The 23,893-nt window shown below is 42.7% G+C and overlaps 1 protein-coding gene across 1 annotated transcript in view; it reads left to right on the top strand.

Annotated features, from left to right (window-relative positions):
• The window catches only part of TRDN (triadin), a 307,073-nt gene that overhangs the window by 124,932 nt on the left and 158,248 nt on the right, over positions 1–23,893 (top strand). The window contains exon 13 of the mRNA XM_030556221.1: positions 23,413–23,490. Within this exon, the coding sequence (XP_030412081.1) occupies positions 23,413–23,490 (78 nt within the window). The remainder of the gene's footprint in view (positions 1–23,412; positions 23,491–23,893) is intronic.

Raw genomic sequence — 23,893 nt, 5'->3', positions numbered from 1 at the left:
TTGTTTTTTGTTCCCCCTCCCTGCCACCCTTTGCTGCTCCGGCCACCCCAAAAAAGCCAGCCCTGCATATAGCTGTCAGAGCGCACTTCAGAATTAGAGGTAAGTCATTGTAAAAGTCCCTTCATAGACTCCCTCCATCCCTCAGTCCAGCCACTCCCCAAATGCTCATGTGGAACGATGTCTGGAATATTAAGAGATCCAGGATTGGTCAGAAAAAGGACGGAAAGAAAATTCTAGACCAGCGGGCTCCATAGAGAGCACTGTGCCAGCGGCTCCCTCCCAGGAAGGAGTGCCAGGTCAAGTGCCTCGACTGACCACTGTCTGATAAGAATTGTTTCCTTTTCCACCATCACCGTATCTCACATAACTCCCAGCTTGGCTATGTTTTCAAGTGCAGTGGGACAGCGGAGATTACTGTCATTGTATAACTATAATCTGTGGTGCCAAAATGACTGGCTGGCTGTGGCGTATTATGTATGTCCCATAATATTTTATCTACTAGCAGATTACGAAATGGGGGACAAAGATACCAGTTAGAAAATGGGTCAGTAATGCCAAGTTCAGGTGCATGTTGTATTGGCATGTTAGATACTTAAGGAACTGTGTATAAGTTTAAGAATTGTGGATATAAGGCAGAGGTGGTCAAACTACGGCCCATGGGCCACATCTGGCCCACGGGACCATCCTTTCCAGCCCCCGAACTCCTAGCCTGGGAGGCTAGCCCCCGGCCCCTCCCCTGCTGTCCCTCCTCCCCCACAGCCTCAGCTTGCTCGCTTTTCCATCGGCCCAGTGCTCTGGATGGCGGGACTGTGAGGTCCTGGGGCAGTACAGCTGCAGGGCCTGGCCTGAGCCAGTCTCTGTGCTGTGTAATGGCAGCAGTGTGGCCGGGCGGTGTGGCTGTAGCGCCGCCAGCCACTGGTGCTCCAGGCAGCACGATAAGGGGGCATGGAGCGGGGAGGTTAGATAGAGGGCAGGGGAATTTAGTGGCTGATCAAGGGATGGGGGGATGCATAGGGGTCAGGGTGGTCGGCAGGGGAGCAGAGGGTTGAATGGGGGCAGTCAGGAAGGAGGGGGGGTTAGGGTTAGGGGCAGGGGTTCAGGGGCAGTTAGAGGACAGGGAGAAGGGGTGGTTGGATGGGGCAGGGGTCCGGGGGGGGGCTGTCAGGAATGAAATGAGGGTTTGGATGGGGCAGCGGGGGTCTGGGGCCGGACAGGGAGCAGGGGTGTGCAGATGGGGCAGGAGTCCGGTGAGGGGGGCAGATAGGAGGTGGGGGCTGGGCCATGACCCCTCCCCAACCAGCCTTCCATACAATTTACGAAACCCGATGCAGCCTTCAGGCCAAAAAGTTTTCCCTCCCCTGGTATAAGGGCAGCTTCCTAACTTCCATCTGTAGGGACTACAGAGTTCCAGTTCTGCTCTTGCTGCCTGACTTCCAGATAACAGACTCTTCTAACAGCCTTTGAACTTTTTTCATATGTGCTGATTGTACTTAATTAAAGATTACTGTGTGTTGTGATTGCCCAGAGGCAGTGGGCCTGATTCACCACCTCATTCAATTGGGTTTTTACTGGGATAACATCTTTGATACCAGGGCAGTTACTCTGGGGATACTTGATGCCATGCAATAAACCAAAGTCCTACAACTTTCCTATTATTTTGATTCTTGGTCAGTGAAATTGAGCATGATGAAACTACCTCCAGTTTTACATGGCTTTTGTGTTTCACTGAGAATGCCAGAGACAATATTTTTCTTCTATTCAAATGTACACTATATTGTTTCCTATCCACTTCCCCCATGTATCATATTAGAGAGTGACTAAAGCAGATGTGAGGCCTGGCAGATGGCTGACCGGGAGCAGGAGTTAATGGGGGAGGCTAAGACCTACACAATGTACAGCAAATTTCCTCCCCACATTTTGATTTGGAAAATGTGAATGATCATTAAGAGCTTCCAAATCTTGTCTTGCAAGGAAACAATAGTGTGCCCCTAATTTGCAAAGGCTGCACTAGACTCATCTCCTTGAATAAGTAGGTAGCTGTAAATCTATTTCCAAGAATGCTGGATTGATGGAGCACTTGTTGATGTATTTGCTCTTGCTGATGGCATAATTGGGGATGATTTGATGACACAAAGCTGTCTTTTACTCCTCTAGGAACCTGCTGGGATAATTCTGAACACAATCTAAAATAGTCTGAAAGGGAAGAAATAATAAAGAGTAATTTAAATACCTATATGAGAAGCACAGAAAATTAAGGCTTAATCATTGAATAATTTCTGGCTAATTAGGTGTTATTTATTAATGAGCCATACTTGCAATAATTTCAGCTGTCAGAACCAAATATTCTCTCTTTAATTTCTGTTTTAATTATGCAAAAACCTAGAGAAGCTATTTAAACTGGGTTCTTCTCTCTGACGCCCTGCAAAGGCTATGTCTGCTTGGGAAGGATCTCAAGCCATGGCTACACTGGCGCTTTACAGCACTGCAACTTTCTTGCTCAGGGGTGTGAAAAAACACCCCCCTAAGTGCAGCAAGTTACAGCGCTGTAAAGCGCAAGTGTAAACAGTACCCCAGCGCTGTAAACTAATCCCCATGGGGAGCTGAAGTACTTGCAGCGCTGGGAGAGGTCTCTCCCGTGACCATACTCGCACTTCAAAGCGCTGCTGCAGGAGTGCTCCCGCGGCAGCACTGTACAGCTGCAAGTGTAGCCATACCCTCATATGACATAGATCTCTTAATGGAACATTATCAGTGCATGATCCCCACACCATCCCACAGAGACAAAACAGACACCCATTATTCCCTGCTTATGTCATTCCATCTTGAATCCAAGCCAGATGCTAGCACGCTAGGCCATAACTATCAGCACTCCCATGGCACTGCTATGTAACGATGCCAAAATTCTCCAAATTACTTTCACTGTTTCAGAAGCAACTACCCAGGGAATCTTTCACATCCTGCTTCCATAGGTGAGAACTGATCTCCTGCTTTAATACTTCACTTTGAGAAGTTCAGAGCTTTCTGTTTATGAGTTAGCAGTCAGAAAGATAAATTCTCTGTTGGTATAAATTGTTGCAGCTATATTGAAATCAATGGACCTACAACAATTTATGTAAGCATAGGATACATACCAAAATAAGTATAATGTATTAAATAAATCATATAGGTATATATGATATGATAAATCACCCAATAAGAAATATTGAAATCCAGGGTCACATTTCATGTAAGATTAATTAACAATGGCTTAGACAACAAAATATGAAAGGCCTCAAAAATCTTAGTCTTAAAGTAGACAATTTAGGAACATAAGAACGGTCATAATGGTTCAGACCGATGGTGCATCTAGCCCAGTATCCTGTCTTCTAACAGTGGTCAGTGCCTGATGCTTCAGAGGGAATGAACAGAACAGGGCAATTGTCAAGTGATGATCCATCCCGTTATCCAGTCCCAGCTTCTTTAGAAAGGAGAGGAGGAAGAGGAGGAGGAGGATAAAGGGAGAACAAGCATATATATAACCAAAACCAAACAAACCATAAAACCCTAGTAATAAACAATTTCTATGTTTACATTAAAGAGATTAAATAACCCTTGACAATAGCCATGTAAAGTTAAATTTAAATAGTTATTCATTCTTAGTACTGCTTTCTGGCAAGAAATATTAATACAAATAATTATAGTATTTCAAATGGATTAAAAAATCAATCAAATGGGGGCATCAATGAGTTAAATTGCTTGTCTTCAATACGTGACTCAGTATTATCTTGATAGGTTAATTGACTACTGAAAATAGCTGTAGCTTCATCAGATTTTTTTAAAAAAATATTTTTCTCCTATTCACTCAGGCAGAGTTTTCAAAGAAACAAAATTGAGGCTGTAAAACCATAAGATAGAATTTCACTTAAGATCATACATTTCCTTCACAAACCTGAGTGGTCTTCAGTATATTAGGAAACATACGACCCTTCAAAAGAAGTATTACCTCTTTTTCTATCCCAAATCTGGTAATATTTCAGAATTAGTAGATTGCCAAAACAACAACATCAATAGTTGTGTTGTGATGCACTTTGCTGCCAGTATCCTTATTTGGAACACAAAAGTTTTGATATTTGTATGAATGAAACATGGTCACCAATAGAATTTAAATTGGGCATTATTGGCTGGGTCGGTATCACCATCTATTATTAAAGTTGCTAGATATGTTCCAGTATAAGGTCTTATTTTTAGTTACTTATAACTGTATCAAACTGTAGTAAGTTGGGCTGAAATTTTCAATGCCAAGTATTTGATTCAGTCTTTTTTTTTTTTAAGTTTCAGTCAAAATGGTCCAGCTAGTTCTGAGAATAAGGCTAATGAAAAAAAAATGTTACTTTTTCCTGTGTTATAAAAATTCTTGAGGCCTTTTCTTTTAAATGTTGTAGTGCTCTCAAGCATGGTGGTAGGACTTGCAGTTTGGCAGGCCGTTGTGTCGGGGATGTGTCCTTTGCCATTCATGTGAAAACCCACACAAATCTGGCAAGTTATAAGCTTCTGAAAAATCACAGTTGCACATGCTCAGTAGAGATTTGCTTGAGAAGCAGCTAAAATCTCTGAAGAGTCCGTCCTCATTGAGCGTGATCCATCTGCTTGCAGCTCGTAGTGCTGACCAGACTGTGCAAGTACCATTCCCAATGAATGACTGAACACAATTCCAATCCAGGGCTATGAGGGCTCCTCCCAGCTGTTCCAGGTCAGAGTGAAGCCAAGCACAAGATTCACAGCAGGGATCCTGTCTTTCCTGTGCTCTCAATGACTCCCTACCTAGGTGCCCAGGCAATATGGAGGAGGAAGCCATCTGATATGAATGCAATGGGACAAGAGATGAGACAAAGTGTTGATGGGACAAGGAGTTGAGTGAAACTGGATGGCAGAGGAGAAACTCATGACATTGGAGGGGGACACTGAGACTGGTTCGACAAGATTAAGACTGGGGACAAAGAGGGACAAACTCAGATTGGCTGAGTAAGGAGACTGGGACTGAGAACCATTGAGGGATATAAGGATTTGGTAGGATAACGAGCCTTGTGGATAAGGGAGAAGCGGTGGATGTGATATACCTAGACTTTAGTAAGGCATTTGATACAGTCTCGCATGATATTCTTATAGATAAGCTAGGAAAGTACAATTTAGATGGGGCTACTATAAGGTGGGTGCATAACTGGCTGGATAACCGTACTCAGAGAGTAGTTGTTAATGGCTCTCAATCCTGCTGGAAAGGTATAACAAGTGGGGTTCCGCAGGGGTCTGTTTTGGGACCGGTTCTGTTCAATATCTTCATCAACGATTTAGATGTTGGCATAGAAAGTACGCTTATTAAGTTTGCGGACGATACCAAACTGGGAGGGATTGCAACTGCTTTGGAGGACAGGGTCAAAATTCAAAATGATCTGGACAAGTTGGAGAAATGGTCTGAGGTAAACAGGATGAAGTTCAATAAAGATAAATGCAAAGTGCTCCACTTAGGAAGGAACAATCAGTTTCACACATACAGAATGGGAAGAGACTGTCTAGGAAGGAGTATGGCAGAAAGAGATCTAGGGGTCATAGTGGACCACAAGCTTAATATGAGTCAACAGTGTGATACTGTTGCAAAAAAAGCAAACATGATTCTGGGATGCATTAACAGGTGTGTTGTAAACAAGACACGAGAAGTCATTCTTCCGCTTTACTCTGCGCTGGTTAGGCCTCAACTGGAGTATTGTGTCCAGTTCTGGGCACCGCATTTCAAGAAAGATGTGGAGAAATTGGAGAGGGTCCAGAGAAGAGCAACAAGAATGATTAAAGGTCTTGAGAACATGACCTATGAAGGAAGGCTGAAGGAATTGGGTTTGTTTAGTTTGGAAAAGAGAAGACTGAGAGGGGACATGATAACAGTTTTCAGGTATCTAAAAGGGTGTCATCAGGAGGAGGGAGAAAACTTGTTCACCTTAGCCTCCAATGATAGAACAAGAAGCAATGGGCTTAAACTGCAGCAAGGGAGATTTAGGTTGGACATTAGGAAAAAGTTCCTAACTGTCAGGGTAGGTAAACACTGGAATAGATTGCCTAGGGAAGTTGTGGAATCTCCATCGCTGGAGATATTTAAGAGTAGGTTAGATAAATGTCTATCAGGGATGGTCTAGGCAGTATTTGGTCCTGCCATGAGGGCAGGGGACTGGACTCGATGACCTCTCAAGGTCCCTTCCAGTCCTAGAGTCTATGAGTCTATGAGACACTGTGAACCAGTTGGCTGAAGGTGGAAACAGAGATCAGATTAAGACCTGGAGTGGGGGAGACTGGGACTAGGAATCAGTGAAGGGATGGAGTGGGGGAAGGAGAGGGAGGTTTAACAAGGTGTGAGGCTATGGAAGGGGAACTGGGACTAGCTGGGCAAGGAGATTGGGACAAAGGGCCAGGGAACAGGTTGGGGGAGATTGAGATTGGGAGAGGAAACTGGGAAAGGAGATTGGGACTGGGAGACAGAGTGGGGTGGGGGGAGAGACAGATTGAATGAGGAGCTGGGAAGTGGGAACTGGGCCTGAGTGGGCAGGAAGACTGGACTACTTAGAGGTTGACAGCCTACTACTGTTATCAGTTACTCTGTTAGCTCAACTGGCAGAGGTCCAAGTGATGGATCTAAAGGTTCCAAACTGGCCAATGAACCTTATGGATCTCAATACGAAGCTACATGATGGAATTTCAGGGTGTGGGGAGGGAGGTGGATGCTTTTTAAAACCTCGGAAATTATATACAAAAAAATTAGAAGAGCATTAAGTTTATTAAGTCAAACAGTTGAATGTTAGAAAATGCCAGTATTATGGTTGTCTGTACAACTTTAATTTGACCCCTTATGCGTATGCATTATGATAGTCTGTAATTACATGCTCACATACTAATTTTTCCATGGGAGCCCTACCTCATTCTATGCACTGGATTCATCTACTCTGGGGATGTAGTAACGTAGTAAAGGCAGGGCTGGTGCAACCCATTAGGCGACCTAGGCAGTCGCTTAGGGCGCTAGCATTTGGGGAACAGCATTTCGGGTCCTTCCGTGGCGATCGTGGCAACTCGATCTTCGGCTGCACCGGTTGTCATTGGCATTTAAGCGGAGGGACCTGGGGCAGGGGGGTGCGGGGAGGGCCTCCTGCAGCTAGTAAGGGGGAACGTGGAACGCAGGGCAACCACTCCCCGTTCCAGCTCACCTCTGCTCCACCTCCTCCCCGAGCACGCCGCCCCTCTCTGCTTCTCTCCCTCCCAGTCTTGTGGCGCCAAACAGCTGATTGGCACCGCAAGCCTGGGAGGCGGGAGAAGTGGAGTGGCGACGGTGTGCTTGGGGAGGAGCTGGAGAGAGGTGAGCTGGGGCGGGGAGTTGCCACACGGCTCCCTGGGCCAATGGGAGCTACCGCAGGGGGCGCGCCTCAGGGCGGATGGGGGGAGCTGCTGTGGGGGGGGCACCTCAGGCCACGGGGGCAGAGAGCTGTCACAGGGCTCGGGGGGAGCAAGGTGGAAGTTTCGCCTAGGGTGCAAAATATCCTTGCACCCGCCCTGAGTAAAGGAGGCTGTTGCCTGTTGATTCCTGCTTCATTTGTTGGAAATTGGAAGGTGTGTACTATTAGTAGTACCAGGACAAGTGGATCTAGGCCTGCCCATTAATAAAGGGTTGGAAGGTGTGTGATGAATGAGGCAGAGAATTGCAGGAAGAGAATGGATGATGAATACTACCCTGGATAACTCAATTCTATCTCTGCCTCTGCCACAGAGTTTCTATGTAATGCTAAGCAAGTCACTTAAGCCATTCTTTTCACAGATGATCACTAATTGTCTGCTCCTCATTTTTTGGGAGGCTGACTTGAGACCTCCCTGGGATCTGATTTGCAGGAGTGCTAAGCACTCACAATTGCAACTGAAGTCAATGGGAGCTCTGCTTCGGTATATACAGTGCTATATAATGCGAAGTACAGTAACTCCTCACTTAAAGTTGTCCCAGTTAACATTGTTTCATTATTACATGGCTGATCAGTTAGGGAACATGCTCATTTAAAGTTGTGCAGTGCTCCCTTATAACATCATTTGGCAGCCACCTGCTTTGTCCAGTGCTTGCAGGAAGAGGAGCCCGTTGCAGCTAGCTGGTGGGGACTTGTAACCAGGGTGGACCGGCAGCTCCCCCTATCAGCTTCCCACTCCCGTATGTTCCCTGTGCTGCAGCCATTCAGCAGGCTAGCAATTGCAGGCTATCAGTTGCCAGCAGTTCAGCTGTCCCTCCCCGCACTGCCATGTGCTGCTCCTGTCCTCTGCCTTGGAGCTGCTCCCAGAGACTCCTGCTTGCTGTGCAGAGGGGGAAGGAAGGGAGATAATGTCAGGGTGTCCCCCTCCCCCTTGCTCCTGCATCCCACTTACTCCTTCTCCATATAGAGCAGGGAGGGGACAGGGAGGAAGAGAGACAGAGAGAGCTTGGAGCAGCAGCTGCTCTCTCAACTTCCTGATCCACTTAAAAAGGCAATGCATTTAAGAGTGGGTCAGCTGACTTAAAGGGATACTGTGCATCTCTCTCTTCCACACACAAAGTGTGTGTCTGTATCTGTCTGTTCTGCTGTCTCCTCTCCCTTGTGTTCATGCTGCCTTGTGTGAGAGGCTACATTAACAACAATGTGTTAACCCTTGAGGGCTCAGCCAGTGCTAGTTCATCATTTAGCAGCAAGGCATTCCCTGGGAAATATTCCACCCTCTTCCACCCTCTAACTTCACCACCTCAACCAAGCTTCACAATCATCATAGCTGTGAATAGTATTAAACTGTTGGTTTAAAATGTATGCTGTGCGTATATCTATATAATATATAGTTTTTTGTCTGGTGAAAAAAATTTCCCTGGAACCTAACTCACGGCCCCAATTTACATTAATTCTTATGGGGAAATTGGAGTTACTGTACTCTGAAAAAATGGTCTGGAGTGTCCCAAATTGCCTGCCCCGCCCCGAAATTAGTGGATACTTTTGACCTTATTCTCTTTCTATGTGTTGGCTTCTTATCTATAAATTGAAGACAATCCCATCCTCTCATCTCATTGTGAAAATAAATACATTTATGTTTGTGAAAATACAAAAGTGATGAGCGCCATGGAAAAATCTATGAGGAAATTAATAATTCTGTCTTCATAGCAGGGTTTGAATAGTGTTCAGTAAGGCTTGGGGCCACACATTGAAATATGAGGATAAAACAAAATATTGACTAGCTACTCAGGAAGTGAACACTGTATGTCCTGTGCACTGAAAGAAGCAGGGGTTTTGTGGAAAAAATAATTTGTGAACATGAAAGACTGTATCAAAATGTATACCCCCCATGGGGGCTGAAGTAAAGTTGCACAGGAAACCTTATGTCATAAAGAGATAGTTAAGGGTTAATGTCTCTTTTACCTGTAAAGGGTTAACAAACAGGGAACCAAACACATGACAAGGGGACCAATCAGGAGACAAAATACTTTCAAATCTCGGTGGAGGGAAGCCTTTGTTTGTGTTTTTTGGGGTTTGCTTTGTTCTCTCTGGGCTCTGAGAGTGACCACACGTACCTACAGGCTCTCTAATTCTCTATTCCAATTTAGTAAGTACAAAAGGTAGAAAGGCAGTTTAGTCTTTTTTATTGTTTTTGCTTGATTTGCAAATGTGTATCTGGCTGGTAGGGGTCTAATGTGTATTTGGCTAAAAGTATTTTAAATTGTATTTTTGCTGGAGGAGGCTTTTTTCTCCAGTTTCTCTAAGCTGACAGACCCTGTAATATTCCACCTTGAATTTACAGTCATTTTCTTTATTCTTTTTTTCTTTTATTAAAAGTTTTGCTTTTAAGACCTGTCTGATTTTTCCCTTGTTGAGGCTCAAGGGAATTGAGTCTGTACTTAACAGGGAAGGAGAAGGGAGGGGGAGAGAAAGGGGGGAACCCACCTGATTTCTCTGTGTTGTGATTCAAGGGGTTTGAATCACGGTGATCTCCTAGTGTACCCAGGGCGGGAAAGATCTGGGAGGAAGAAAGGAGAAGGGGGAATCCCTTTGTTTAGATTCGCGGAGCTTGAATCTGTATATCTCTCCAGGAGCCCAGGGAGGGAACACCTGGAGGGGAGGAGGGGGAAGGGAAATGGTTTATTCCCCTTTGTTGTGAGACTCAAGGAATTTGGGTCTTGGGGGGTCCCCAGGGAAGGTTTTGGGGGAGACCAGAGTTTATCAGGCACTCTACTCTAAGTCCTGATTGGTGGCAGCACTACAGGATCTAAGCTGGTAATTAAGATTACTGGAATTCATGCTAGTACCCATATTTTGGACGCTAAGGTTCAGAATTGGGAATTACACTATGACACCTTAATTCTGACATTTACTAATTTTTGAATTATTGACTTTGCAACCATAATCATATTCTTTTAACACAGTTCTTTGAATGTAATATATTTATACCAAACGTCCCCCACAGAAATCCTCAGGAAAACCCAGCATCTGCACATTATTTATCTTAGAAAAAAGTCTTAATAATTCAACTTTTCTATGAAGGAACATATTGTCTTTAATTGAAACACCAATGTACATCTTAGAGTAGTCCACCTTTGTATCTACACCTTTTAATTTTTCTTGCAATTTCTAACCCTTTTAATTTTTCAGCTATTTTGGATTCTCTCTAATGTATTGGCTTTATAGTGAGTGGTCTAGATAGTAGATGTGCTCATTTAAGCAATTCTGAAATGGCTGTATACCAGGCTGGTCACTTTGTGTGAATGAGAGCAGCCTAAGGGTTGCTCTAATTTACACCAACTGCCATTGGTCTCAAAGGCCCATAGTGGCACCTAGGATTGTTGAGAAAAGTGATCTTCCTGGTTCTGGCTCTGGCTCTGGCTCTGTGAACTTTAGATCATATTCATGCTTTCTGAATGGCTTTCTGAGGTCAATAGTTAAATTAAGAGCAGCTAACTGAAGTTGAGATGATGCTGGTAAGAAGGAAGTGTTTTGGAGAACTCATCCATAAAAACCCCACCCATTGGAGCATCTGCTTGAAAATTGTTAAATCAATTTTGATAATTATAAGGTATGTGCTTGTGGGCAGATGACATGTGTACACTCAGGAAGCTTAACTTTTTATGTCCTTGTTTTGTGGTAAGTATTTTAGCATGTAACAACTTACACCATTTCACAACTACGTTTTGTGTGTGTTTGTGACAGCTGCCATCTTGGCCAGTGCACTAGGAATTGAACTGCGGACTTCTATGAGCTGCTAAAGCTCCATAGGTGGTGACTGTGACAACTCATAACCTCTGTGGATCAATACAGAGGGGCACATAAGATACACTCACCAGTGGGTTACATACATGTATATCCATACAGTATTCTCTGAAGAATATTAGTCATTAGGAATTTGTGGGGAAAAAAGTGTATGGAAAATTACAGAATTTAGATCATTCTCTAGCTGAATAATGCAGAGTGAAGAAATGTATCCAGAAACTGAGAGGAAAATGCAGGCAAATCTTACCTCAAAAATGTAGATGAGTCATGACAAATCCAATCCATTAACTTTGCAACTTCATGCTGAAATTGACTTAAGGAAGTTCAGCTTCGTGATGACACAAGGTCTCCCTTAAGTTGAATAGGGAGGAAGATTACTAGGATCTAAGCAAATTTACCTTTATAGCATGTCTTCCAAAGCCCGAATATTGTGGGACAGCATGAAAAATGTAGACTGCACAGCTACCTGCTTATAATTTCCCTTTGGCCTTGTTCATAGCCTCAGATTACACAGGCACATCCTATATTTTCATTACTGCATTAAGAGCCTGATTCTTTACCTGTTTAAGTCAATGGCAAGGCTTACATTTTCCTTGGTGGTGTAGGAACAGGCCCAGAAGGAACAGCACAGAATATGGTCTCTGTTCACAGGGCCATAGAGCTGTCAATTAAAAAGGGAGAGATATAGTACATGGGGTTAATCCAAGGGGTTCACTGTAGGGGGGAAATCCTGAAAAAAAAATCTGACATATGGTTTTGCCAAACCAAACATCATCTTTTGGGCTTCTTAAAACATTTTCTCTTTGTACAGAAATTCCTCCCCTCTTATCCTGTGATGACCTGCCAGCCAAAGAAAATGAGTTAGAAAAATTACTCTGCCCAAGTAACACATTCTTTCACTGCCTTGTCTTCTGTTGCCTTTGTCTTTGTTGTAAAGGTCCTTTCCTCCTACATCTGTCCTGCAGGCTTTATTATTGTTTGCTATCTGTCACCCACTCCCTCTTCCATTCACATTTTAAGAGATGCCCAGCTATTCTCTAGCACACATACTTACATCAGCCTCTTGAAATGAAAATCACTACAGCTTGATACCTATCCAAAAAATGTCAAGTTTAATTTCATCTTCTTCACCAAATGCTATCCTCCTTCTCAGTACTTCAGTGTCCTTCCTCTTCCTGTAAAACACTCAATATTACTACACACAGTTAGCATCATGCACAGTTCAAAAGTTCCTTACACCCACACATCGCATTAGACCTAAACAGTGCTTGTCTGTTTGACTTATGTTTGACAGCAGAACCCTGGCCTTCCAAATGCTATTCAGTCATGTAGTTGCTAGGGATTTGTAGATGCACAGTGGTGCTAGGCAGCAGTTATACTGTGGAAAAATGATCCATGTCCCTCAGAGTTTACTCCTGTAATATTTTGACACCACATAATGTTTTTGGGTAGGGCCAAAGAATGAGGCCATATTTCCAGCACAGGTATTCATTTATTTAGATGAATTGTGGTAATGGTCACACCCAAGATGTATGTTTAAAATCATGTTCAGCCAAAGGAAAATGTTAAAATGGGGAGAGAATGCCCCACGTGTGTGGTGAGATAAGGTCCTTTAATACATCTAAAGGATTTTCCCACTTTATTGGGTAATCATGCCCAAATTAAAGAGGTTCAAAGCAAATCAAGATTCAGAATGGTTTCTTCCATCTTGGGAACTTACATGGGCCCCATCTTCATATTATTTGAGCTCCCCACAATCTTTAATGCATTATCCTTGCAACAAGGCTGTGAGTTAGGAAAGTGCTGCTATCCCCGTTTAACCAATGGGAAACCGAAGCAGAGAGGCTAACTGAGTTTCTTAAGGTCACATTGTCAGTGTCTGGCTGAGCAAGGAACTGAATTCCAATCTCCTGAATCCCATGCTGTGCCCTAACCACTGAACCATACTCCCTAGAGATGGGCTCTTGTAAAAAGGGGAGCTCTTCCATGGAAATTTAGGAGCACATGGAGAAATTACTATAAACTCTGTTGCGATCAAGTACCATTTATATCCTCAAATAGCTATTTCTGTGCCTTTATATTTCTCCTTACCCTCCCTACCATTCAGAGTACAACTTTTACTTTTTTATGGGTGGGCATATATCCTGTAGGCAGCAGCAATGCATGTATGAAATTATTCCAGCCTGAAAGATTCAGGGAGAACACATTCTACTTCTGCAATCGCTTCAAAAAAGAACTGCGTCCCAACTAGCACTGCAGCATTTTTTCCATAATCTAACTCCCACACTGTACTTAAACAGAACTTGTAGGATTATCTGTAACACTGCCACCTGATGATTTCCAATAATATTACAACCTCAGCTCTTTCAGAAGAGAAAGAATGCTTACTGAATCAGATCATTGCTATTTAACTCAAAATTGACATTTTTGAATACTAATTTCAGAAAATTATTCAGATTATAGATTTAGTCTCTCAGGTAGTTTTAAAATATGGACAGACTAGGTGACATAATTGCCATTGTCTTTTGATTCTTCTCTTGCTTCTGGCAACTAAACTTGGTCAGAGATGTACAAACCATGTGAACAGTTTTAAAAATAGAAATTCTTGACATAATCAGAATGATATGGATTCAAATTAACAACTTCTGATTTGAGCAAATGTTGCTTATTAGCACTAAATATTCCGCCATTGTTTGGCGGTACCAGTCAGGATTTGATGTGCATCACTTGGCTTTGATAGTGCCAGGCTGTCATTGTCCATCAGGAATTTATAGACAAATTCTTTCTTCAGGGTGAGGTAAGGCTTAAGAGTTCCTGGGTTAATACTGGATTTGGTGCATCTGTTTAGCATTAAGCTGTTTCTGAGTTGTGACTGGACTAATGAATTATGTTGTTAACTAATAATATGTGGAAGGCAAACTCAAATGCAAACAACTCATTAATTGTTAGGGAGGTGATTTTGCATGACATCAGTTGATGTATATTGTACTTCATCGTAGCAAGGCAAGGAACTCCTTCATTGTGCCTATTTTTTACTAGCAAGTATTTCAAGTCTGTCTGTTATTTCTGCTTTACTTATTTGACTGCTAATAGTGAGTGCTAGATATCATATCATGAAAAGTATGTATGTGAGCAAAATGCTGAATTTCTTGTGTTTCATATGATGGCTCATTCTATGATGCCAAATCCTCAAATGTCCTGCACTGGGCAAAGGTAACTTTTCATTTACCAATCACTGTGGGAGTTATTGTGTGTTCCTCCCTGTAGGTGTGCAGGACTCACCCCTGCAGCGCCTCCTGCTGGTTTTCTCGATAATTAGCTTTTCCAGCCTATGGAGCGCCCTCTGCAGGTCGTTGTCCCGCTGCTGCTGGCCCCTGTGTCCCTCCCAGGACCCAGTTCCCCTTTACCCTGGGGCTTCCCCCTGGCAATAACCTCACCAGTCTTTATGGGTCTCCCCTTTCTGAGAAACCCACAACCCTCTATCCCCACCTTGCCTCAGCCTATGGGCCACTGCCAGTCACCATCTACCCCCTTTTCACTTGGGCCGACTGCAGTCTCTATAAGCCAATCATCATAGACAAGGGAGGTTTTGACCTGCTGCCTTTCCCTACAACCCAATACCTCCAGGGGCCTTGGACCAGACCCTGCAGCCTGGGGAGTTGCCAGCCTGGAGCTCCTTAGCTCCGCTTCACTCCAATACCCTTTAGCACTCAGGCAGCTAGGTCCATCTCTCTCCTCAGCTAGAGGGAGACTCTTGGGCCTCTGTGGCCTGATTGTGGCATTTCCCAGCTGCTCCGCTTCCCCAATCAGCCCAGATTTTCCCCTGCCACAGCCCTCTTTCGGGGCTGTTTTCAGCTCTTCAGAGCAGGAGTGGGGTAACCACCCCACTACACTCCCCTCTGTAATTGTACAAGCACAGAGTTTTCATTTTCCATGCTTTTCATTTCTCTAAGATCTAACTGCAAATGCATTGCTAAACATAATTTGTAAGACTCTCTCCTGCTAAATTGTGCAATGGTTTTGTGATATGGTAACTGGGATAAGACAACCAAATCAATTGTAACTTGTGTGCTATGAATGAAGATTGGAATATAATATCTCAACAAGTGAGATGCTAACCCAATGCAACACCTGTCACAGAAACGTGTGTACTTTTCCTTTAAAAGTGATACCTTGACCTTCTTAGTCAATTTCCGAGAACCTTTTCCCAGATATGTGTCAAAATCCTCATATAGGACAGTTCTGTCACCCTGACTCATGCTGAGTAATGCCTTACTCGTTAAGTAGCTAGGTTGAAATCAGTACAAAAGAGTTATTTATGGAACAGTCATATTCAGCTTGAGTAATGGGGACAGAACTGGGACTACAGGATGCTAAAATGTGTACGTCTCTCAGCAGTTTGGCCTTATTTTTTTTAAAGTCAAGGAAGGATGTAGAACTTGATACTCAGATATCTTGACAAAAGCCCTCCTCAGAATTCTACACTCTTTTGAACAGCAAAACCTCCTACAGCTTTCACAAAATTTGATTTGAGCCAAGGAAGCACTTTGGAAGCTCTGTGGTAAAAACCCCAGGAAAAAAGTAGCTCTAAGAATATGCTGACCTAAGGAGATTTAGCTGCACAAAGCTGTACTGATTAGATATTTTTATGGTCATGACAGATGGCACTAGCTAAAGGCAGGCCTGGTGAAAGGTTCATCTGAAGCTCTGCCAATACATCTTAAGTCTGTCTTGCTTAAATACCCTGAACCTTGTCTTTGCAGAGTCTGCCAAACTGTGTGAGATAAATGTCCATTGGAGAGTAGGATGAAACCACCAAACTATTCCCAGTTGTAACTTTAATCAGTATTTGTGGCTAACTGAAAGGGTAGTGCATTGACCTGGACCATCTGATGTGCACATAAAGGCCAAGTGAGATCTGTGGGAGGGTGGAAACTTATGGCCATTTAGATTCCAGTTGACTGATTGCAGCACGGTGGTGGTGGTGGTGGGCGAGGGGTTTCCAAGGAATTCAATATGCTTGCGTTAAAAATATATTTGAAAACAAAAATTGTACAGTATCAAAACTAGAAGCTGACTGTGTTGCTACTCCTTTCTACTCCCAGCATATTGTGAAGTCACTATAAAGGAGAAGATCACTGAGCTTTTCCTCTCCCTCCTCCCCTACAAAGCATTCAGCATATCACATATCCAAAACTGCACACGTCTTTTCCATACCATCACTGTTAACCCACTGTCCTTTGTTTTTAGCTTAATAGATGGATGACCTCCCAAGGCTGTTATATTATTTATATTAGCATTTTTTAAAAAAATCTTGGTAGCATGCTTTAAGTAAAAGATATCTGCTGGACTCTATCCAGAGTCCCAAAGCTGAGTGTGGTGTTTTAAAAAATTTTAAACTAAAGTGGAATATATTGAACATTTAGATTTGATATTGAATGTATAATCACTCTTTTGACACATCATAGTAGTTCTGTTTGGTAGACAGCCAATGAAACATTATGAAATTTAAAGTATTAATTATATTACTGCTGATAATTGCTGAGCCTATGACAGTGTTTATCCTCCAGAAACATTGACCTCATACTACATTAGAGGCTCACTGGATGTTGGGCAATTACCTTTTTAATTAACAGCCTGATCCTAAGTGGTATTGAAAAATTGGACTCTTAATGGCTGCAAGAGGGGGGGTCATATGTGCTCAGCATCTCTGAGGAGCCATCCATAAATACAGGACTTCATTCTCTAACCCACCACTCCAGTGCTGTCATTCCATGCAACACTGTGCAAAATCAAGCTTGTGGTGTATTATGGTCACTCATTAAAAATGCGATGTAAACTGTTGCATCTTCTTTTTAATGTAATTTTAGTGCCAGTTAAAGCCTTTCCTGTTAACAGAAGTATGGCTGTTCAGCGGACCTCTTTTTTTGTTTCATTGACTCTCCTCCCTCCTGTCCCCTCCTCCCCCCAAATCTATAGATATATATGTTTTTCTAAGAAATTACACACTTTTAGAGACTTCTACTTGCTTGTACTTTCCTAAGGCTGATCCAAATTGCCCCAGTCACTTTTCCCAATGCACACATGTGCTGAACACAGAAACCATTCCTCAGAACAGTGACACGCCTAATGTCCGAGGAGAAAATACTAGTCTTATGAAGAGAGGCTGACTTTACATTTAAGAAACTTGCCTGTCAAAACTAGAAATCCAGTGAGAACAGCAGGATTCCATCAAGATTTCATTGCTCTCACAGAACGCATGCTATAGCATGTCTAATTCCAGCCATCGACAAACATGTGGTGTGAGTTTTGCTCTAACGATGCATGATGGTACAAGGTGAATACTTATGTTAGTTAAACTGAATCACCTGTTTCCACAGTGGTAAATGTAAAATGTCCCCAGTGAGCAAAACACAGATATATTTAAAAACTTTTAACCAGGCTTTTAAAGTGATTTTGTGCCACAGCCCTGATGTGGTGACCTGTAGGGCACACTGCAAGGTTGCATCTGTTCAGCCAAGCATTTGTCTCATGAGTGTGAGAGAGAGAGAGAGAGATGGCGGGGCAGGCGTAGGAGAGGTGTTTTTTCAGTTCTGCTTTACTTGTGGCATTATTGGTGCCAGTGTCAGCTTTTGAGAGTGATGGATTCTCCACCAATGCTGTCTGCTGTTGCCTGTTCTTAGGAGAATGGTTTCTTTGGTTAATTATATTTTGAATTAGGTAGTACTTCTGAAGGCTGCACTCTGTGCCAGCTAAGGCCCCTGTGATGGAAAGGGACTGGCTTCACACAAGAACAGGCAAAAAACAAATTTTGCTACTATTATAAAAGGTAAAGTTCAGCATCATTGCTGTGGGCATGCAATGTTTTCACACATCTTGAAAGCTGTTCCCTAGATTAAGGAAATTAGTATAACTACAGTATGTCTTGTATTCATTAGTTAAAATTAGAAATAGTCAAATCCAATCACCAGATATCTTTTTATCCCTTTTTTACCTTAAAAGTCTTTATAAACTTTGATAAAGTGGGTGCTTGAGCTGCAGACTACAGGACTTGGCTTAATCTGACTGATCCACCCATGTTAGCATCTTGACATCTCTAATTGCATTTGCAGCAGTATTTCTTCCTTTCAGTCAGTGGAGAAGGCTATTCTAATGTCCTGATGTTATTGCTAAATAACAATGTTTTCGACAGGTGAGTTTTATGTGAGTTTACAGGAACTTTGCTGCATGCAGCAAGTTACAACCTTTCACCCTACTCTGATTTCCACCAACTTTAACTGGTCCTTGAGAAAATGATTTTTTAAAAAAAGTTAAATGCAGAAATGTAAGTTCAATAGCTGTAATTTTATGTACAAGTCAGATATTTGCGCACAAATGGCTAGCTCCCCATCTAACTAGCTAGTTGTGGATACGATCATGATAAGCACATTTGCAAATTGGGCATGCAAATGTACACACATTTTTGTGCATGTACTTGCATGTCTGACTCTTAGGAAAAGCAGGCCCTGAATACAAAAAATAAATTAGCCAGCCCTTCCATTTTGCCCTCTCACCTAGTAGAATAAAAAGGGCTCCTTTGAAACAAGTACAGTAGTTAACATATTTAAAACAAAATAAAATGTTCTTACACTACTAATCAGCCTTTAAAATTCACTGCCATCCAAGTTCAAATTCAGGGCCATGGCTGCATTTGAAAAAAGGGTTAGATAACTGTATAACCAATAGCAATGCTCGTTAAGGATTTGATACATTCTGCTACTTCATAAGGTAATCTGATCACCTCCGGTGGTCAGTTAAAAAAAAAACAAACAAAAAAACAAAAAAAAACACCCTGCCTTCCCCTCATTTACAGCATGAATTGTTGTCCAGTTCTAGCCACTGTTGAAATCAGGAGGCTGGATGGTCTAATCAGATATGACCAATTCTGCGTTGCTGTTTTTGAATTCTCTGTGCAGTAGCAAAATAATTTCTGTTTTATGACTTGCCACAGAGAGAGAGAAAAGAAGGAATTTGACTCAGATTTCTCTTTAACATATTTCATCAAAAGAATGGATGAAATATTTATTTGGCTACTGTCCTTTGCCTTCCCATCAAAGTGAATAAGCAGACATTTAATATCACATGGAAACATTAAAGGAGCTTTTTATCAGGATATATGGAAACCTGCTCAGAACAAACATTCTGGCCTAAGGGAGACTTTTTGATCTGTGGAGTTGAAGCTTTGGTGTTTTAAACACCCTCATACGTAGATCAGGTGGTCAATTTTAATAACAGATTTGCTTAAAACTTGTGTAAAACTATAAAAAAGAACTTGACAAGTCATTATTGGTAAATGGTATAACACTGGGATTGTACTAACTAACATTGGTGGAGTCATTAGAACTTTTGGTAAAACAAGGAACAGTGAAGTAATAGGACTGTCCTGCAGAGGAGGATTTACCATGAAACAACCAATGTGATTGCCTGGGGTCCCCAGTGAAAGGAGGCCCCTGAAAATGCAGGACGAATCTCATCTGATAACCTGCCCCTGAATCTTGGCCAGCGGCACAGCAAGGCTCAGGCCGGCAGGCTGTCTGCATTCCATGGCCAGTAGCCCCACGCCACTCCCAAAAGCGGCTGGCTGCTGGCATGTCTCTGTGTGCCCCTGGTGGGAGGGAGGTGGCTCCATGCACTGCTCCCACCCCAGGCAGCACACAGAGTCCCGCTGCCCCTCCCCTGCCAGGGGTGTACAGAGACATGCCAGCAGCAGCACAGCATGGCTAAGGAGGCTCCCTGCCCGTGCTGCCTCCCTCCCTCCGCTCTGCTCCCGGAAGTGGCCGGCATATCCCTGCGGCCCCTGGGTGGGTGTCTCTGCGCATTGCCCCTGCCCTAAGCTCCAACTCTGCAGCTCCCATTGGCAGAGAACTGCAGCCAATGGGTGCTGTGGGGGCAGCGCTTGCTGGCAGTGGCACACAGAGAACCCCCACCCCATCTCCAAGGAGCCACTGCCAGAGGAGTGTGCCATCCCCCTGATCTCTACTGGACGCCAATCCCCCGCCCTAGCCCAGAGCCCACACCCTGCACCCAAACTTCCTCCCAGAGCCTGCACCCCTTATCCCTCCCAACCCCCTGCCCCAGCCCAGATCCCACACCCAAATTTCCTCCCAGACCCTGCACCCTTCACTCCTCCCACATCCCAACCCCCTGGCCAGCTCAGAGCCCACACCCAAATTTCCTCCCAGAGTCTGCACACCCAAGCCCAGACCCTGCACGCAAACTCCCTCCTAGTGCCTGACCCCTGCACCCCAACGCCCTGCCCCAGCCCAGAACGTGCACCCAGCACCCAAACTCCCTCCCAGAGCCTGACCCCTGCACCCTCTCCTGCACCCCAACCCTCTATCAAGGGGAGGGGAAAGAATGAGATAAGAAAAAATGTTCTTTTTCTTGGCTGGGTCCTGAGTGGGGGGAGGAGGGCAAAAATGAAACTGTGCACAGGGCCCCAGTAACTCTAAATCCGCCACTCCCGTCCTGTACATCGACTGATAGGAGCTAAAATTCTCTCCCAAGCAGTACTTTCCATTAGAGTGCAGAAAGCGCACAGTGCAGTCCAGATGACTGACTATTCTTCTTAATTACTAACGTTCTCAACATTCTGAGTGGCTGCCCTTTATCATCCCTCACAAAAAGCAGTTAGTTCTAATTGTATAATTTGTCTTTTTTTTCGACTTAGAGATGGGCAAACTAGTTAGAATTAAAAAAAAATACTAACTTGAACTTTAGCCCAAAACTGGCACCAAAACTTTTTTGAAAGTAGAAAAAATTTGGATTCTCCTTCTCCTTCCTTTTATTGTTTGCTCTACACTTTCAGCTTTCACCTTGAACTAGAAATTGAAGCAATGAAATCCTGTACTAAGAGAGGCTATTCTCATGGTATTTCTGACCTGGCTGGAAACAGGATGTACTAGGCATCTTATTAGCTTTCTTCCTGCTGATTTCAAGCCTGATTATTAGACTCAAGAGGTTTGGAAAACTATTGATAACATCTGAATTCCTAAAATTTACCCTTCTTTAATTCACTGACAATGAAACTAAAGTGACTCTATGTATGAGCTTTAATAATCCTCTTGTTGTTGTTGTTTTGTTTTTTGCTGAAATTACAGCATTCTTGATGAAACCTGAGGTTTCAGCATTTATTGTAATGGTTCAGGCATTACTGCCAAATTTTGGGTAGCTGTGTGTGTGACATTTTATACTATTTGATGTGCTATTAGAGGTTCCCAAAACTTATTGGTTCATATACCACCTTTTAAAAAAATTGATGTGAAGTGAATTGGTGGAACGTTAAATTCATGTACCGTTAATGGTATATGTACCACAGTTTTGGAACACTCAAGCTAACCTGCATGTTTACAAATAATTTGCATATCATTGTAACTGTCAGCTTTTTAAAGAATAGTGTAGATTTAGTGCTGATGCAAGGCATTGACTTGAAAAGTCTAGGGCAAAAATTCCACTGTTTACCTTTAGGTCAGCAGCAGGGTAAGTTTCTCACACACACTACACTCCCAGTATGCCACAACTTTGTCAGTGGAGGAGACTTCATCTTGAACCAACAGTAGTTCAGGGCTTGTCTACCTGGTGCATCAATGCACACCAGCTGGAGTGTAAATTGTAGTGTGCACCAGCATATCATGCACCGACTGCTAGCACACTAAAAGTTCCTTTGTGAACGTTGACATAGTACTCTTTGAAATGGTACTACATCAACACACCACAGGGAACTTTTAGTGCACACCATCAGGGTCACCATGGACAGGTAGTGTGCAACACTCTGGTGCACACTAGAATTTACACCTCAGCTGGCATGCACTAATGCACTGTGCAAATAAGCCCAAAGTCTCCATGTCCCATGCAGTTCTTGGCTTCTCTTCTGAGTCTATCAATTAGTGCAACGAGTGGCTGTGAGTTTGTCATGTGAGAGCTAGAATGGAAATCCAAGAAATTCATCTTTCCTAAGGGGCCACCAAGTACTCAATAGAAGAAACAACTTTTAATCCCTACTGATCTGGACTGGATTCATACTTTATAGCTCATTAGCAATGCCCTGAGACACCCTGTCCAAAAGGAAGTGCTAAGGTTCCAGCTCCATAAGGCTGGGCATCTTATCAATGAATGGCTACTGGTGAGCTAGTTGAAGGCGGATGTGCCCATATAAGTATTATAACATATTTATTTATTTTGCACAACACAAAACCAAAGGGGTTTTCACTATTATTATAAACTAGTACAATAAAAACAGTTATAGAAATACTTACCTGGAAAAAGCAACAATGGGGTAAAAAACATTTCGCAAACAAACACTGCCAAACAAAAGATACAATATATGTAATAACAAGGGGAGGAAAATTGTGTTTCGTTGTTAATGCTTGTTGAAAATAAGTAAGGTTTGAGGAAAGCTTTGAAAGAACACTATCTGCACACAATAAAATAGACTTACTCTTAGTCCTATGCCTACCAGCTAGTGAAGGTTTTTCAGTAAGCAGTAAGGATCAAAAGCTAGATAATGTTTACACTGCATGACCAACCTGATGTTGGTTAATTAAGGTGAGTCCTTGAGGATAAAATACACAATATTTTTGAACAGTGTTTCAAACAGTTTTCATAACAAATGGACATGAGGGAACAACTGAGGATCATTTGTTTTGTATAAGAAAATATGCTTTTACTATAGACACAGGGTTCTGAATATGTGACCTTTTCATTAAAGTATTCATCTTTTGGGGTTTTTTTAGTCTAATGAAGAAGAATTGAACTGTAAATATTGCAAAATATAGGACTGTGCTCAGCTAGAATGACATCATCCTCGAAGACTTAGAATATCTCTTTCAATAGATTGTGTTTGTTAAGATATGCTTTTTCCTTCAATGATGTCTGTTGGGTATGTGCAGTTTTTATGCAAAATGCAATTTTTTTAGATAGGAACAGTTCTGAAGAGAAATTAGTCTGCTAGTGACTCTGTTAAAATGTCAGCTTATACCCCAAATTATGAATAATACTCCTTGTGAGTGAAAACACAGTGTTTAAAGACTCAGATGCTAAATAATATAAAATAATGTTTTGATTCATTTTCTACACTGTTTAACTTGTACCCCTTCATGCGCAGGACAAAAGGAAACAGTGCCTCCTCATCTACTTGTAGAACAAAATCCAAGGAAGAAGCCTGCAGCACTAGCTATTGAAGGCAAGTTTGATTCTTTTCTTCATCAATTCATTCACTGGTCTTGATTCTACTTTCCCATTGACTTTGATGGAGCAGGATCAAGCCTATACACCAAAATCACTCCAGGGATTAAGTGTTTGCAGGATTGGGACCTAAGACTGACTAAATGTAATTAGAGCTGCATGGACTGGCCCAAGACCTGTGTGGAGAATCATTGACTTTAATGGGTCTATGGGAGAGCACCAGAGCTTCCTGCCTGAATCAGATTGCAGGATTAGGACTAAATTTCTAAAGTGCATTGGGGTGTTTCAGGAGGTAAGGTGCTACATAAATGTAAACGAGCATCATTATTATTAAATGACAACGGTGGATTATTATTTCAACAATTGCTATTTAGGAATTTACTATATAATTCATTGTAGTT

This window comes from Gopherus evgoodei, chromosome 3, assembly GCF_007399415.2.
Source record: "Gopherus evgoodei ecotype Sinaloan lineage chromosome 3, rGopEvg1_v1.p, whole genome shotgun sequence".
NCBI classification, from domain to species: domain Eukaryota; kingdom Metazoa; phylum Chordata; order Testudines; family Testudinidae; genus Gopherus; species Gopherus evgoodei.
Note: the sequence above shows the minus strand (reverse complement) of the source record. Positions and strands in the feature narration are given on the sequence as shown.